At 34.0% G+C, this 19,885-nt stretch overlaps 1 protein-coding gene across 1 annotated transcript; it reads right to left on the bottom strand.

Moving 5' to 3' along the window:
• Window positions 1-17,881: 17,881 nt before the first annotated feature.
• LOC150074922 (cyclin-H-like) lies at window positions 17,882-18,951 on the bottom strand. Its single transcript, XM_090389384.1, has one exon. It carries the CDS (start codon window positions 18,872-18,874, stop codon window positions 17,882-17,884), a length of 993 nt encoding a protein of 330 aa, XP_090245510.1. The 5' UTR covers window positions 18,875-18,951.
• Window positions 18,952-19,885: the final 934 nt, after the last annotated feature.

The following is a 19,885-nucleotide window of genomic DNA, read 5'->3' on the forward strand; positions in this document are numbered from 1 at the left end:
TCCATCCTAATAACATCTTTGTTTACAATCCAATTGAAACCAAATTTTCCACAAAAACAGGGATGTACTTGAAATTTTTAATCTGCCATCTAGAAACAAATTGGTTATCACTCAATATAAGCACCACCTATTTGGAACTTCGTATTTGCAGTCAACCAAAATTGCAACACTCTTGGGGGGTGGGGAGGCGGCATGTGAGTTTGGTACCATTAAACACTTGCCAGGTACTCCCTCACTGGAGTATTTTTATTTCAAAATGCCATCTTAAAATCTAACTCTTTTGTTTGCAGTCTGATTGAAACATGATTTGAAAAGGTTTTAGAAGATTAAAATCTTTATTGCCAGAATGGAACAAAGAAAACTTGGAAATACCTATTAATCCAGAACCATCGCTATATCCACTCAATATAGACACAATATGTTTGGAATTTGTGTGTTTATAGTCAACCAAAATTATAACACTTTGTGGGGAATGGATGCAAGTTTGGCATCATTAAAAACTTGCCAGGTACTCTCTCACTGAGGTATTTTTATTTCACACTGTCATCTTAAAACATCCACTTTATACATTGTTCTAACAAGACTTAATTTTTTGCTCACAAAATGCAAATACAACAATCTCTGACCAACATTGACAATAGTAGTAAAAAAGGCCTACGTGCTCTGGATTCATTACGAAAATTTATTTTGTTTCTCAGAGCAAACTAAACATAATTACAATTAATAAGCTTTCGGCTGGGAGGCAGCCTTCTTCAGATTGAATACATGAATGGCAGTTGGAATAGAGATGTGCACTGCCAGGATGGTGCGTGAGGCGCGTGGTTAATTGTTTGTTGATGTTTGTGGCTGTGACATATGGTGGTGACGTGGCCAGCGTTTGTCTATGGATAGAATTACTGCCTCTGTGATGGGGTTAACTTGGCAACCACTGTTCCTGTTCAAAGAGGCATCCGAGCATTTTATATTTAACGATTCCAACCAGGTGCACTTTAGGTAATGGTGGGACCTGTCCACAACCACGACATCGCGGTGTGGGTTGATGTCGTGGCGCACCATCCTGGCGGTGCACATCTCTATTCCAACTGCCATTCATGTATTCAATCTGAAGAAGGCTGCCTCCCAGCCGAAAGCTTATTAATTGTAATTATGTTTAGTTTGCTCTGAGAAACAAAATAAATTTTCGTAACATTGACAATGAAAGGCACTTCACTATTTGTGGTTCATTTTATCAATATTTGAAAAGAGCAACACTTATCTACCATATATGATTCACCAATGCAGCATCCTTCCACTTTAGTTGTTATGTAAATAAACAGAATATTATGGTATGTAGGACATTGAGAACATCCATGAAGTCAGAGAGAGACCGACTACCTTTGGCTCTTGACAAAATGCATGATATGGTGTGCAATTTCATCAGCTGAAATCATCAAATTAGTTTTCCTAGATGACAAACTTAATGTGATGCCTAAACACTGAGGTTTAGGCTTTCAAAATGTTTTCAAACTGGGTGCTACAAGATTTTTAGAAAGAGAGAGAGCAATGATTCTTCTTTAGGAAATAGAAGCAAATAATGTAGAAAAGTCTGGAAATTAGGTTTGTGAAATTATTGACAATATTTTAATACCGATTAAGAAATATCCAAGGCCAAGAACCATCTGGAATAGCAATTTTTCCAAAGTATAGTCCACAGGGTTCCAAATAAATACTAAGTTTTTCAAATGTTCTGTTAATTTGTTATCATTTTTATACAAGTATTACTGTTCTTAAAAAGGTATTATGGTTATGCAGAAGAATTTAAAAGCACTGACTTAAAGCAGCATGAGCACGAAGCAGATAAGAAATGCACCCAGTTCTAATGAACTTCCCAATTATTTTGTAATTGTTGAAAAGCTTTGCCTTTGCAGTTTTTTATTTATTTATTTTTATGTACTAGCATCATATCATCGAAAAAATATTATTTAATGTACCCACAACGGAAATGGAACAAAGGTAGCTTTTTTTTTTTTTTTTTTTTGAAAAGCCACCTGACTGTATTGTTTCTCCTCTTCAGCCAAACTAGACCACAGGGTTAAATTTAGACAAATTTTCATTTTTTTTTTTTTTTTTTTTTTTAGAAAAAATTGCAAATAAAATATGGTCCTATTGATGAATTATCAAACATCTACTTGTAGAGCTAGGGAGGGAGGTCATAATCTCACAATTGTAAGACTACAATTGGAATACTGCATTCAAGTATAGAGACTGTACCTAAAAAAAATATATATATATATTGAGGGTCTTGAAAGGGTTCAAAAAGAGCAATGCACCTGGTGAGATTGGCAAAGGTGTCCGTATGAGAAAAGGGACATTCAAATATGTGGAGCTCAATAACCTGGTATCTCAGAAAGGGACCTTACTGAGGTCTGGAATGCTCTGACAGGGAATAATAAAATTCTCACCATTATAAGACTCCAGAACCAGGAGCCATAGATTCAAATTATGAGGGGAGAGTGGATTGTGGGAAGTTTTCTTTCAGCTAGTGAGATGTTAATTATTGAAATAAAGTTGCCTCCATGGGTGGTTGAGGCTGACTGCATGAAGAAATTCTAATGTCAGCTGGACAGATACCTATATGAGGAGGAAGTAATATAGGTTGTTTATTTTATTATTTTTAATTAGATTAGATTTTTTTTCCCCCTTTTGGCCTGGTGCAGCAAAAACCTGGCACCATATGGCTAATACTAACATGTCACCAACAAACAGCCAATTAAAATACACTTAAATTTGAGAACAATCAACATAGTCTGGAAATTTTTTTAAATGATCAAAAAAAACAAGTTCTTAAAACTATCTTGAAATATACATTTTTGCATTTTGTATCGTTGTACCTAAGAATATATATTCATTAGATACAATGAATTTATTACATTGGCCATAATCATGATTTTATTTTAACTATTAAATAAATAATGTTTAAGAAAAAATATTTGACTTTTAAAAAAAATCTCCCCTAAACTTCCAGTAGCCTTCCTTGAAATTTGTATTTACCTACAGCCCAGCCCTCTCATGATGTCAGTCTTAACTCAATCCGAAACACTAGTCATATGCATAGATATATGTAAAATTTTCTTCGAAGTTACAATGTGTCCATAAAGTCACTATGCACCTTTATAAATGGCATATATGAGAGACAGTAGATGGAAATCTGCAATTCCATTCTTTATCTCCTTATCAGAAGGGTGAATAAACGTGCAGTTAACAATGCATATTTCCAGCAAGACAATGCCACTGTCCATACTGCTAATGTCTCCATGTGACTACTATATGACATGTTTAGATACAGACTAATTTCAAAGTACATTACCTGCCCATACCTCTGGACATTCTCTAGAGAACAATGTCCACTATTTACAAAGATAATCTTCAATTGGCAAGAGCTGAGAAAAGCCAATACAAACATAATTGCTAATATAAGGAATATGGACTTGGATTTTTGCATCTGCACAGACACCATTCTGAACAAACCTTTACATTCTGTAAAGATTTGTACACTAAATATTTTCTCATCTATTACATTTTAAATGAAAATTTTACAGGAAGATAGAGTGCAGACACTGACTTTATGGACATCTTGTATAACAAGTTTAAAAAAAGAAAAACTTATTCAATTTACCAAAGCAAAAATGATTATTTGTTATGAACTACTTCATACCTTTTCTGTTGTCTAAATCCTCTAGCAAATGGGTTGTACTGAACTTTTAGCCTGATCACCTGAAAATATATAAATAAAATTATATTCATCACTCACAAATTGAATGGTTTTTTACTATGCTTGCTATAGCAAGCATAGCAAAAAATAAAAATAAAATTGTGTATACACAATTGATTTTCCATGACATAGAAAAAACAAATGTTTCTCAATCATTATTTTATGATTATGAATGAGTAATTTAATAAATTTTGATGAAGCATATCATAAAAAAAAAAAAAAAAAAAAAACTGCTTTTACAAAAAATGAGGAAGGCAGTGCAATTTTTCTAGCAAAAATAACCTTATTAGAATAATGCAAAAGTGATGACAAGAAAAGAGTTTGTCATTATACAGGGTGTCTCAAAAATATTGGTACAAACGTTTAGGGGGAGATAGATAACATCTAAAGGAATGTGAATCTTATAGGAACCCACAACCGGAAACGTCACCGTAAGTCAATACACGGCGCTGTTCATCAGTTCGCGAGAGGGAAAATTTCTGGTTTACTCTTTCAAGCAGTAGCCGCCACACGAGGAGCATGCATTGATATACGAACTGTGAGCTGACAGACATGCACCTAGTGTATGGATTAGCAGAGGGCCCACACAGTGTGCACCCCCATGCGGCACAACATCGCTTCACAATAAATGTGTGGGCAGATATGGTCGGTGACTGCTTAGTCGGCCCATACTTGTTACCATCCTATCCTGCATGAACTCCGCTAAATATCAGATCTTTCTTGAACAAGTTCTACCAGGGTTACTTGACGATGTTCCAGCAAATGTGATACGCAACATTTGGTTTCAACATGATGGGGCGCCAGCCCATTATGGAAGGTGTGTTCGTGACCATTTGAAAGGTTTTTTGGGTGTCGATTGATTGGCCGTGGTGGGCCCGTCGCCTGGCCCCCATGCTCACCTGATTTTATCGAGCCTTGATTTCTTTTTGTGGGGACCCCTCAAATCTATTGTGTATGAATCGCCTGTGGAGACGGAAATGGATCTTGTGGCGAGACTCGTCTGCTCTGCTGCTATTGTCAAAGAAACTCCAGGTGTGTTCGACTGTGTCTGCCAAACCATCCTGCGTCGGTGTCACGCATGCATCGCATCTCGTGATGGAACCTTCGAGCATCTGTTGTAACATCATGAAATGCATCCATCTCATACTCCATTGTTAATATTATGTCAAATAAATGTTTGCCACTAATTACTGTCTTGTGTCATTTCTGCTTCTTGTGCCTCTGCTACTACTTTCCCGTTACGGGTTCCTATGCGATTCACATTCCTTTAAATGTTACCTATCTATCCTAAATGTTTGTACCAATATTTTTGAGACACCCTGTATAATTTTAAAAATTTACTTTTTAAAAAAATTTATTAATTATAAAATTTAATTAGGTGGAACAAAAAAGCAGCTGAACAGAGAAACAGAAATACCTCATTGTGTGACAGCTTACTGTATTGGTGTTTAGTTGCCATGTTTTGTGTAGAAAAAAAAAAAATTTTCTGCAGTGTTGAGTACAACATTCACTTTCATTTCTGTGTGCCACATTGATGCCAATTACCTTCATTTTTAATTTTTGACTGAATATTGAAACTGGCAGAATCTGTTGTAATTTTTTTAATAATGTAATGTTTTCAAAAATATGTTGGATTTTTAAGAATTCTGAATGTTTTGAATGTCATAGTCATGAAGTTTTGATGCACTGCAAAAGCAGCATGCAGTAAACAGTAATATGCTAGCACAAACTTAGAAATTTGTTTGAATTTATCTATTGTTACCTATTTGTTTATTGAGTTAATTATGTAAAGTTTTGCACAGTATAATCCTAATATGCTTCATTATCAGTGAATAAGCTTTACCATTTACTGATTTGTAGCTTAGGGCAGTTGCTATGGGTACTTGTAGTTTGCCTTTTATGGTTCAGGTGTTTGATCATTCACCAAATCTAAACTTTGGAAAATGATGGTTATATACATCCACAGGAAGTGTCTTTCCCATGTGATTATATTGGTTGGTTACTCCCCTAGTAATCAGTCAGTTTCATGCATAACTTTATTTTCTATCACATGTTTGCTGGAGCCATAGGACTGAATGGGTCCTCTTAAATATGTAAATTACTAAAACAGACTAAACATTATCTGTTGCTGGAGTTTTGTTTTACATATCATATAAAAATGTGTATGTGGTTGTACAACCTCTCCTGCTAACAGAAAATAGTTGCACAGCTTGCAAATTATACATACTAATAGTGTTTAGATTTCTTTATGTATTTAATTTTTATTCCTATATGCAGCACATCATCTTGGGCCATTGGTGAAAATTTGGAACAGTGTACGACTTTCCCACTATCAAGCAAGTGTCACGTTTAATTTTCTTTGCCAATGGAAATTTTTGGGTATATTTATACCACTTCCCCACAAATTTTGGCTCAGATAAGTTCTCGATTTCTACTCAGTGTATATCTGTCAGAATTGATAAGAAGTCACACACACACACACACACACACACACACACACACACACACACACACACACACACACACACACGTGTGTGTGTGTGTAAAATGTATTAATGCACTACTAAAATCTGTTTATACAAAAATATCTTTCAAGTAATTGGCATCAATTAGTATTAATAATATACTAAAGTCCCTCCACCAGCAAGCACCATGGATGCTTAATTTCACTGTTTGTAGATTTACTGCTTATTGACATCTTTGGAAGCAAAACCTGAATAGCCTGATGCTACTAGAAAATTATGTATACTTTGGAAAATGATGGTTATATACATTCACAGGAAGTGTCTTTCCCAGGTGATTATATTGGTTGGTTACTCATTAAAACAATGCAGCACATCACTGTATTTTATGAGTTGCTGTGGTTAGTCTGTATTTGAAAAACAAATTGTCTGAAATTTGCAAGAGGGCTAGCTTTCAGTAAAACTGTAATAGATAGATGTCTTTAAATTTTACAAATTGTAAAGTTGGCAAGTATCCACCTCTACTGACATGAAGATGAGTACAGTCACTGAAGCCTTTGGCAAGCATTTCAAAGTTCTGAAAATTGACTTTATCACAGAGCTTTTCCTATGACAAATCAACTAACTCATGCATAAAAAAAAAGACTTCTATCCACTGAAATGGGTTTAAAGTTGCTTCTGGAACCCAAGCACTGCACAACCAAACTTTCAATAAAAATGCACAACTTTTAAGAATAGTAGCATATTTTATAACCTGCTAAAACTTATTTTTTAAATATCAGCCATCATTGAAAGATTACTTCTTTTAATAAAATTATAATATGCAGTTACCTCAGGATTCTGATATGCTGTGACGGCTATAAATGCAGTTTCAGGAAAGTAAAAAGTTTTGAAAACACTCCATGGTAGGCGTACAACATCACTTCCAGCTGCTATATGTACCCTTGTCACATACTTATGCATTGAATTGAGGATAATCTAGAAAAATAAAAAAAGATTTTTTCCATATATTTTACACGTAAAGAATAAAATATTTAACTGAAGTGAAAAGAAAGATAAATACAAACAGTAAAACAACACTCCTCGTGATAAACATTATACTGCATCCAGCTAGCATGTATTTGATAATTAGATACCAAATAATAGACATTCTTAAGAATAAGTATTTAATCTATTCACATTTGAAGATTATATATGATTAATCAAATGACATCTACTTTTATTTTTTTAAGTGATATCTATAAATGATAGTATTGCTAATGATATAATTATAAAAAAGATTTGAAATTTGATTTGCCGAATTCAAAACTGCAACTGCATTATATTATTTGCCAATTATGATTAATAATGAAATGGGCTAGTGCAGTTGCATCATTTTTATATGAAATAAACTATGTATATAATGATCATCTACCAAGGTAGATAAAATGTTTTAATTATATCTCATATTGTGAATACCTTCAGAATGAATTGCCATGGTATTGCACTACCTTGAATAAGTAATTCTTCCCCAGTGGAGAAGACTATTGTTACTTATTCTCGGCAGGCAGATACCCAGATAGCACCATTTCAAGGCTTGTTGGTCTCTCTTCAGTGGGTGGGCAATAGTGACAGCCCAGTTATGAAGTATAACTCCACAATATTCATCTACCTTGGTAGATGAATTGGCATTGTCTTAATTATTTCTCATATTGTGAATACCTTCACAATGAGTTGCCATGGTATAGCACTACCTCAGATAAGTAATGCTTACCCATATGTCAGTAAACCCCTGCAGTCTAAGGCTCTAGCCAAAAATATCCTTTAGCCTAAATCAATGCACACCATCAGGCATCTTTCATATTGTGGAGTTATACTTCATAACTGGGCTGTCACTATTGCCCACCCACTGAAGAGAGGCCAACAAGCCTTGAAATGGTGCTATCTGGGTATCTGCCTGCCGAGAATAAGTAACAATAGTCTTCTCCACTGGGGAAGAATTACTTATTCAAGGTAGTGCAATACCATGGCAATTCATTGTGAAGGTATTCACAATATGAGATATAATTAAAACAATGCCATTTTATCTACCTTGGTAGATGATCATTGTATACGTAGTTTATTACTTACAAAAATGAAGCAATTGCAGTCTAAGGCTCTAGCCAAAAATATCCTTAATGATTATTAATAATAATAAAATACATCACCAAGGACTAGCAAGGACTAGAGAGTAACAGAGTACCGAGTAACCTTGCCCCAAAAACAATCCAGCACATCACTGCGGATGCAGGGTGATCACCCAGATGTAATACACTCATATTATTACAAAAAAATTACCAGTTGACCACAGAAAGTATACTGTATTACAAAAATGAACCTCGGGCCATACTAGACCCCTACCAGCAAGTTGTACTGGAACCATGCCATAAAAACAGACAAGATAATCCCACATGACAGACCAGATCAACCCTCACCGACAAGAAGGAAAAGACTACCTGATAACATAGCAGTACTCAATACCTGCAATCTCTAGAAAACCTATAAGAAAAAGATCAGGCATTCAAAGAGATGTGCCATATAGAACAAGCAACGACCAACCTGATCATTGTGCTGCCACAATCACTGATATGGTGCCAAAGAGCTTACATAAAAACCTACCAGAAAGCTGTGATCCTGGACACCTGTAGGAAAGTCAGAGCATTCCTCAACCAATAATAGTAACCAACATAATAACCACCTCCTGGACCAGTAACCCATCACAGGATGGAGGGGGAAGAAAAAAAAGTTTTTTATTAATACAAATCATATTTATTTAACCTACCATCACCCACACTCAATTTTAACAAGAATGCTTGTGTAACATCTGTGTGATCCCTTTTATGTTTAAATTATATAGAATTAATTTTTAGCTTTTTTATTGAATTGAAAATGATGATCAATTAATTATAATTTGCCATACCCAAATAAAAAAAAATGTCAAATGAAAATAAATGAGAGAAACAAATCAAAGTTTAAGTTTTTTTAGAATTGAAGGTCAGTGATTCCCAGATTAAAACCCAGATGCTCATGTGGCATCTGGCAGATGTAATGTGAACATTTGTGTTTCTGTCAGCTGTTCACATTTAGCAAATGAAATGAAAGCATTAGAATGCCTAGAAAGCTATTACTCACCTTGTGTCTGTTAAACATCAAACAAAAATTTAATATCTCATAATTTGTGGCATATTACTATGAAAACAGAAAATACTGGTACATGGGAGGATTTGATTTCATTTACAAACTTGAAAAAAAAAGAACAGAAAAATTTTACAAAGTGGCATCTGTCAGACACCATGTTCGTAATGAAGGTTAAAACTAAGCTAAGGGCCCCTTCTCCATCTTAAATTTAAATATTAGGAAAATGCCTGATATGAGTTTATAAATAATGCTTAAATTTTAAAAATGGCAGCATGTAAAAGAACTATATAAAAAAAGGGGAAAATGTAAATCTTCAATAATATGAATTAGGATCATACCTTTCCTTCCTTGCTTCCTGAATGATTATTTGTAAGCTTTAGTCTATGAAAAGCAAACGACATCCACTCAGAACCCAAAGCTGGAGAACTCGGATGGATATACATTCGATTCATCAACTGTGCCTCTGCATTACCAGAAACAACCCACTGGCAACCAGAATATCTATATCGATAACTGTCTGCAGGTACAATATCCATCATTACAAAGTAGTATGCATTAGGGTCTAATTCAGTAATGCTAAGCTGCAGAGTGGGAAACATACGCCTTAAAAAAAAGAAGGGGGAACTCAATTAGCAGATGAAAAACATCAATTTCATTTATTTTAAAAAAACTTTATCTAATAAAAAACAAGACAAAAAGTACATAGTTAACACAACAGATAAAGTTCAGTCTTATGAAAATAAATTTATGTTTAATAAATAATTAACTGTTATTAACAGATTTTCTTAATTCATCCATTAAAATTAAAATGTATGCATTTTTTAGATGGAGGGGAGGCAATGGGGAAAAAGTGTTTTTTAAAGGGATTGGCAGGTAATATATATTAAGAACCACTGGTCTAAAGTCAGGCAAGATTTTGAACTGATTCAAATTTTAATATATTCTGATTAATATTATATATCGATCGCTAATAGCACAATCCACACACTCAGAGTATATCTCCACTTAATGCAATACAATCATTCCTGAAAAGTACTGCAGTAAGTGAACCAGTGTTAAGAAAACACTTTTCCAATAAGCAAAAATGAAAAGTTTGGTGTGGGGGTGTTATTATCATCGCCAAATATAAATTTCAAATGGTATGACACAGGTTAATTATTCAAAAAGGATGAAATAATGAAACACTTAACCTTGTATAAGTTTTGAATTCATTTTATAATAAACTTTGCAGACTTTTCATGGTTGTCCCCCCCACTTTTCTTATTGATTGACATCCTGTGCTACAATACCTTCATAAACACGTCAGACAAATGTATCTGTGAAAAGTCTGATGCATAGTCTGTTTATAACAAAATAGATTCAGTAATAAGTGCTTCATTATTTCTTCTTTTTTTTTCGGTTATTGTCCTGGCAGGAATTTTATCACAATATACAGTACCGGTATGTATCAACCAAAAAAAATGTGCTTAACCTACTATTGTCAGCTGTGAAATTCACTAACAAGTATTATCATGGGGTAGAAAATATAGACATCTAAAATGCTTATAGCCCAGGCAGTTTAAATATTTCTCATTTGTCCTGATGTTCAATTGTCCTTTTTCAACACCTCAGGAATCGGGCTTTTATTATTGTAACCTGTGTGAAGACAGGCACTTTGGCTAGTAAATTACAATAAATTATAAATAAATCAAACACGCTCCCAAGGAATTAGCTTGCTACTGACTATACGGAAGCTGTAATTACAAAAATATACAACACAAAATTGCATTAAGTAGGGAATTACTGTAGTTAAATTGTGAACATTATAAAAGAAATTCAAACTTAATTCTTTATATCACTTTTATGTCAGCAATCCTTAACCTTTCCAATGCTATGGATCACTTTTCAGTTTGCTTCAGTTTCTTTGGCTTCTATTAAAATAACACAGTTAATCTAATTTGGCATAACCACTGAGTAAAATTCAAACTAGAGCCTTACACGTGCATTTTTTTTTTTTTTTTTCAGTTCCAAAGATTAAAAGTTTGAGGGATACAGAAGTATTTGCAAGACAAAATAAGAGTTCAAGATACTAAACAAAGCTCACGTGTCCAAATATCCTTAATGGGATTAATTATAAAACACTTACAGTAAGAAAAATAAAATATTGTAGTGGAACTAATTTGGGCATGCACTTGATGTAACTGTTTCAATCTTACCTGCCATTTTTTGTGATGACCATTTCTGTTCCAACACTGTTAAAAGTATCCCACATTTTTTTATTCTTCAATTTAATTTCCACCTTTCTGTCAATAGTGTTGTTTCCTACAACACCTGGTACCATTTCTCTTGGCTCTGCTGCTGTTGACATGCGAGGATAGACAGGAGGCCAGTTATTTCCATATGTTGGAACCATATTCAAAGGTGGATATGGAAGCGTAGGAGATAAAGGATTGCTGTAGGAGGCTGTTCCTGATGAAGGCACTAAAAAAATTAGTTTTGCAGATTAGCACACCAATGAATTTCAAACAAAATACAGAGTGATATACATAAAGATACCTTTTCATTGAAATTTAAATTAGATTCTGAAGATGCAAAGGGTCTCAAAGGATAGACTCAGCAGTGAGTTGCAATACACTAAGTCAAAAGACTCAAAGAGAAGGTTACTAAGCTTATGAAAGGCATTATGTGGGTCTTTACTAAACTTCATTAATCAAAGATAAGTTAAGTTCATAAGCAAAAATTAGTTTATTGTAACTTGAGTAATTTGGAATTTTTTTTTTAATAAATTTTTAAATTACTTGAATTACAATAAACTATCATTTTTTGCTTCTTTTCATTCATTATTATCACTGATTAGCAAAGTTCAGAACTAAGCTTGTTAAGTGGGAGGGAGAGAAATCACAGGAATAGTCAGAGATTTTGGCTTGCTCAAAAAAAAAAAAAAAAAAGGGGGGGGGGGGTAATCACCAAAAGTAAAAGGCTGAGATACTTTTTTTTCTTTTTTCAGTTTCAGTTTATTTTATTTCAATAATGAAACCAAAATAAAGTTTACATTAGAAAAAAAAAAAAAAAAAAACTTATAAAACAAGTAAAGAAATGCTTCATACCTGTACCATTAAATGCCCTTTCCAATGATTGAGAATCCATTATAGGTGTTGGTAGGGTGTTGCTGAGTGCAGTTGCAGCAACATGAGGAGACTGTAATGTAGTGGGATAAGCAAGTTGTGCCATAGTTTTTTCACGCATATCCCGGAATCTGAATTAAGAAAATATAAATAAATAAATAAAAAGCTGATATTGCAAAAATATATTACTACTTTACCTTCTATCAGCACAAGTAAATGTGAAAATAATTAGAAGTGCATTAAAATAATACCTTAAAATTATGAAAAATACTTTGTAATTACATTTACATTCATCTTCAACATAAAAAATGCCTTACTATTAGTTGGTGGCTGTTAAAAAAAATTCACTGCTAATTAACAAACTGAATAACAGTTTTAAAATTTATTTATTTTTGTGCATTTATGCTCCTGTGCATTTTAAATGAGAAGTATTCTTATTTAATAATTCTAGCAGAGAAAGAGAGAATATATGTACAGTGGATCTGACTATGGGCAAGTTAGACAAATATCTACATCCCCCTTAATAATGTTCTAAAAATCATTTATAAGGGTCAAGGGAATCCTTCTACTCTCATCTTTGCTTAGGTACCACAACCAGATCCAGCGTGTGTGAGAGGCAAAGATACTGACTATGAAGGGGTTTCATGTGCATTCAAATATTTTTAATATTAGTTGTAAATGATTATACACTTAAAACAAAATCTTGGTTTCATTAGTCATCAAAACCAGTAATACATTGAGTGACCACTATTAGGTGCACCTACCATTTTCATTAAATGGAGAATCCTTCAGTAAGTATTCAGCATCATAAGTTAGTACTATGTGAATTAAAGCAGGTAGGCCAATACAGGGATTCTGTACATATGTAATTCAGCACGAAAATAGATGAGGTAAAAGATTTAAGTGAATTTGCACGTGACATGGTAGTTGGTGCCAGATGCACTGGTATGAGTATCTTGAAAATTGCAACCCTGGAGTTTTCACATGACTGCCTTGAGATTGGTCCAGTAACTGAATAACATCCAGCCAAGAGCAAACCTGTGATTAGAAACAATGATGTGAGAATCCAACAAAGGGTGATGAGATGTGAAGAATACTAAAAAGCCAAACAACAACCCAGTACAATGACGGTAACTAAAACGGAATTTCAGAACACAGTCATACTTTTTGTGGGTGGGATATCACAACTGACAACAAAACCAGGTAACACCAACACTAGAAGATTGGAAAAACATCTAGTCTAATAAAATCCCAATTCCAGTTGAGGTACAACCAGATTATGGTAAAAATAGAAAGTCCATGGAGCCATCCTGCCAGGTGTTAACAATGCAAGCTAGTGGGTGTAGGATGTTTTCATGGAGCACATTAGGTCCCCCTTGATTCCAGTGGGGTACATTTGGAAATTGTTTCTGAGCAGCTACATCCCTTTATGGCTAGTGTATACATCTGCAAAAGGGCACCTCCGCAGCCAGGTGGGAAGGAGCAGTAGTGCGTATCACATGCTTCTTGATTAGACCGGGGTTCGAGCCCGTCACCACCAAATACAGAAAGGTCAGGGAATGACCACCGCATATCCCGGAGCAATATGGCCTTAGTTGCTAATGCTCCTAAAAACCAAAACAACAACATCTGCAAATGGGTGCTTTTGACAGGAACAGTGTGCCATGAGAAGAGAACATCCTTTCTTTTCAAATGTGGAAGGTTGGTGCCTCGCTTCCATCGAGTTCTTTTTAATTTTCTAAATGGTTTTTCAGTGTTCTATAACAGTGACTTTTTTTCTTTTTTTTGGAATTTTAGTGATGACAACTAAATGTTCTAATGCACTACTAATAGTCTTTTTATTAATTTTTTTTTAAACAGTAATAAACTTTGGATCGTACAGTTTGCCACTTTACTTGAAATGCTTCTGACTTTCTTTAATATTATACTATACTTATGGATGAGACTATACCATGCACTAGTTTCCGTGCCAGGCAAACTTTATTTGGAGTACTCAGTTTTTAAAAAAAATAAACTTCCTGTTCTGTATAAAAAATGCATCACCTAAAAGTTACCTCACTGCAAAGTATTGGCCCTGAGTGTAAGATCTACAAGTATAGCATATTATCTCTCAAAGAAGAATAAAAAATAATATAGGAAACTTCTTTCAAAAATATAATACTGTACAGAATAAATTTTCTGCTAAAAGCAAGGTTACTGCAAATTTGTCTTCCTGGATGTCTAATACAAGCCTTATACCCAGAAATCAGATCAAAACTAGTTACTCTGCTTTCCTGGGTATGTCCATTGAAATAAATCTCCACAGAAAGATGATTTGTGCACTAAGAAAAACAAATTACTCTTTATTTTGGAACTGTTTCTATGCTCATTTAGGCTTCTAGACAGCTATGAGATTCTTTCAGATACATATCTTTCCCCTTCAAGTGTCAGTGATTTTGATTTATTTGACAAGAATAATTTGGAAATATTTATTTAATTTTAAACTGGTCCTCAAAATCACAAAACTAATTTGATTTAATTTCTTTAGGTACAAAGTCATGATATGGCCACCCCAGTGTACTGTCACAATATGAAGCTTGCTTTTAACAAAAATTATATTCTACAGTCTAACATTATAGTATAAAACATAATATCAATACCCAATGTATGAGTGAACAGCTATAAGTAAACAAATCTATTATCATGTTATAACTACATGTCTATGCCTGCTAATTTTATGCTGCTTTGTTATAATGCCTTTATTGTAATTTTAATTTAAGATTACTTTTTTTTTTTCTTCTCCCAGTGTTTACCAAAAGTGGTTTAATGCAAACTGTTTTCTGATGCATATCTAGTTTTTAGGAAAAACTGGGCATACACTCTCCAAAATTCTGTTATGTCCCACAATCTTCAAACAAACATTTTATAAAGCCCACATGCAATCTTTTTTTAGAAGAGGATTAACACAAAAGATAGCCCATCCAAATGTTGGGTTGTCTCAGTGATGCTCTATAGCCTTCAGGCTGTGAATCACACATCCTTGGGGAAAGGAGGGTCATGATGATTGTCATCAAGAAAAATTAATTTAGAAGCAGTTTTCCTCCATAACAGTATATTCTCTACCTGATAAGTAGAAATCATGTTCTGTGTAATGGGTTATACTCAGAATGGCAAATCCCACAAACTGTGTCATAAGGCTTCTACTGAACAGTTTTTTGAAACTGGAAAATATATGCATACCCACATATCTAAACATTGACAGTGAGAAATTACAGTGGATATTACCAATTTAACAAACTGTTTCAACTGTTCAGAAAGGTATGACAAAATTAAAGTATATACTACAAATCAAATTTTTTGACCTCCAGAGTGGGAACATGATTAGAACAACGGTAGAAAAGGTCCATGATAGATAACACCATGATAAAAAGTCTCACAATTGCTCTATTATAATTAAGAGTGGTATATTATAGCTTTGTAATGATATTACAATAAGTTTTTGTTCAAACTTTTATAACCTCTTTATTCTACAATTCATCAGTAGCCATTTGAAATATTTTCAGCAGAAAGTGAAACAATAGTAGCACATTTAACCCACTAATTATGTGGAAGTTGTTTTAACCCCTCCTTTTACCTCTTCTCTAAAGCTATAACTCATAATACCTATCAAGATATAAGTACGTACATACACACACACACTTCTTTTAATTTGGTCCCTCTAAAACTTTTAAGAAATTTTGGGGGGGGGGGGGATAAAATGACCTTATTCACACAGTCATTATTTAAAAATAAGAGCAAATTGTGCTGCATTGTGCCCACATAGCAACAGATGTTTTTAAGCTCCTTGCTTAACACAAATTCACTTCACACAGTTAACATAGGTTACATTTCATACGTAAAAATATTTTGTAATCAAATCACATTTTTAATATTTAAGAATGGTGCAAATACTGGAATCACTAATCTATATGTTAATACGGTCTGGGGTTACAGTGAAATATAAATATTATACACAATGAAAAATTTAGTCAATCATCTTTTATCTCTTCCTCTCAGATATATTCGGTGCATAAAAGTTCTATTACCTATGTTCAGGGCGCCTCCATAGCCAGGTGGGCAGGAGCATCAGTGCGTAGCACATGCTTCTTGATTAGACTGGGGTTCGAGCCCGTGACCACCAAATACAGAGAATGCGGGAAGGTATGGAAATGACCACCGCATATCCCCAGAGCAATATGGCCTTAGTTGCTAATGCTCCTAAAAAGCAAATACCAAACAAACTTATGTTCAGGGAAAGTTCATGGTGTATTTTCTGTTTGGTTTTTGATTCAGAGTTATTTTGTTTCAGGAAAATGGGAAACTAGTCAAAAGTGCCTACACCCAGAACTGTGCAATGATATCTTGGAACCCACATGCATGCATAACTTTAAAGCCACCCACCTTTTATTCAACTGTCATAGAAATTAAAACAAACATTCAGGGAACACCATGCAATGTCTTCTATGTCAAGGCTTGGTTGCTTTGTGTCCACTGCTATCCTCTTTTGCACTGCCTTACCCACACTCACACAAGATATAAACTTGAAAATGTCAAACCAGTTCAGAAATAAACAATTCAATAAATTTCCTAAACGGTCTTTACTTTTATTTTTTATTCCTATTATCAGCAATATGTGGAATGACAGAACCTTACTTGCATCCTGAACATCAACTTTTGGTTTCAATTTGGGACATACATTGCCTTTAATCAAATAATAAATCTGCAGCCATGTCAATCCACAGCAGGATGGAGGCCTCCTCAACAAGTCATGTTAAGAGAATAGACCATAATCTGCCACACAGGTCCAGTATGAATTGGCAGATCGACCGTATTTAGCAGTCAAGGGGTTGAACCCCAATCTACTCAGTGTGTGCTATTGCACTCCCACTCCTGACCACTCAGCTAAGAGGCCTTTATTTTATATAAAAAAAAAAAAGTTTCAGTAACCAATCCAGTGTTGCCCTCCATTTAATACACAAATAGAAGCATTTAAAGTAATGAAATGAAGTTCCCATTACATAACAAATAAAGTATCACTGATGTCACCCTCAGGTCTACATAATACTATTCACTACAAATACATACCACAAGTTTTGCCCTACATTTCGCTACAAACTTAAAAGGTGAAATATAGATCCTGTTTGTGTACAGCCTCTAACAATTAAGGCATAAAAACTGCACTTTAAATATTCCAAATATTGATTTCAAAAGGCAAAACATTGTTATTTATTGAAGATTTTGAATGCATCATGTTAAAACTAATTATTAAAAATTAATTAAAACAACTGATTCTAGAGTCAAAATAACTATTTATTACATGATATATTTTTACATTTAAATGCTAACAAAGGGAAAAAAATTATACATTGTAAGTGAATCTAAATTAAGAATTAATCAGGATGACTACTGATTCCTAAAAGTTCCTCCTCAGCTATTCGCTGTTGTTCAGAAATTTTAGAATATTTTCTAGTACTTTCAACTTCTTCTTCATCTAACATTTCTTGGAGTTTTCTTTTGTACACAACACTATCTGGATTATTCTCTTGATTTCTGCACTTCTCTAGTTTCTTTTCTAATACCTTTGCCTGATCTTTAGGATAATTTTCTATATTTTTTATCATTAAGAACATATTCTTAACTGCTTCCTTTAGGCTAGTTAACTTCTCAATGGGACTTTTTGCAAACAAAATGTCTGAAACATAACTGTCTAAATTTTCTTTTAGATTGTTTGCTGCATACAATACTGAAGCAAGGGCAATCTGAGAAGGAGGATACAAAAGAATGGCATCAGTACATAATATATTTTCAAGGAATTCGTCCAGTGAAGGCCTAAAACGTTCAGGATCAACAATACCTTTGTATCTTGTCTTTATATCAATTAACAGACCCTCAATTGGGCGATAAGGATTATGAATTGTGAGGTGGTAATTTAGTTGTTGCATTAAAAGGAGTTCATTACTCAAAATTATTTCTGTAGCTTTGTCCCTGTCACCTTTTATATTTGCAACAAACTGCGCGATGGAAACGTTAAACTCCTCAACCTTACAAGCTAAATATATGCAAGTTACTACAATTTGTTTCGGGTGAAAATCCATTACAGAATTATACAAATAGAAGCGTTTAAAGTAATGAAATGAAGTTCCCATTACGCTCCTTGGCATTGGAGGTTGAAACTTCCTACAAAACTCTTTTAGCACAGATTGATATTGTTGACAAAGGGCTTTCTCTTCACTAGGAGTTAAAAAATATTTCTTGCAAGATTCAGCTGATCTACCGTTAGCATGCCTTTCAACGAACTTTCGATTGGCTTCTTCTCTAAGCTTTATTAACGTCTGTTCGCTATCAAACATCCAATGCTTACACTGAGAACTACTTGGAAACATTTTTCGCACACCTTTAAGTTACACAACCAACGGAATAAAAACACAATCTCTTTGTAAATCAACACGTTTCTCACCTAACCTTCATTGTTAGGCTAGGCAAAGCGCCACCTTTCGTCAGATACGACACAAGAAATACAATAAAAATATATTTACGCTTTTTTCAAAAAAAAATTCCTGTAGATGAGTTTGAATTGGATACTAGAAACCATAATTATAGTTAAGCAGGGGCGTTCAAATGAGCGGGATCGCGCGATCAACCGTGATAGCAAAATTTACTTTCGTAAAAATAAACTTCAACGTTACGTTTACAATCGTATCAATTTCCAGTGTTATTTTTAAATTTACACGGCTAAGTGTAAAATTAAAAATGACCCTAGGACTTCGAATCATGTACTGTCCTTAGCATAGATTTAGATTTTAAAAAAATAATAACAGTATGACATTTTCGTGCTTTTTACTTATTTTTATTTTTTGACAAAAGAACTAAAGAACAGCAACATAAGAAAATAAATTATTTTTATACTTCCATACAGTCTTTAAGAAGTTTACAGCTTCTCTGCAATTGCTTTTGCAAACTAATACTGGACCAACGATATTGTTAATATCAGTTAAAAATGTGCTGTGAATTTTCTTTTTCAATAGTTCCTTATTCCTTCATTTCAGTACGCGTGTCGGATATAATATTTTTATTTTTTGGAATCACGCTTGCTCCATCTGGCAATATGCATACGTTACCCAAGGACACTACCCATTCTAATACCAAGATTGCGCCAAACTTCGGATATAATATTCTTGGGAAGCTGAAGGGGAGATTTGAATTACTTTGTGCCAATAATTTTGTCATACAGACAACAATACGTAGTTTCCGAATCTGAAGTCTGTCGCAATTATTATATTTTTGGGAAACAGCTGAAAAGTTTTATTACCATAAAGTGCCGCAATACCCTTACTATTGCAGGGATCAATAAAGTGCCGTAATACACTTACTATTGCATTGCTTATAGAATAAAG

The sequence above is a fragment of the Mastigoproctus giganteus genome, unplaced genomic scaffold, assembly GCF_048544385.1.
Source record: "Mastigoproctus giganteus isolate SK-2022 unplaced genomic scaffold, ASM4854438v1 scaffold_15, whole genome shotgun sequence".
Lineage (NCBI taxonomy): Eukaryota > Metazoa > Arthropoda > Arachnida > Uropygi > Thelyphonidae > Mastigoproctus > Mastigoproctus giganteus.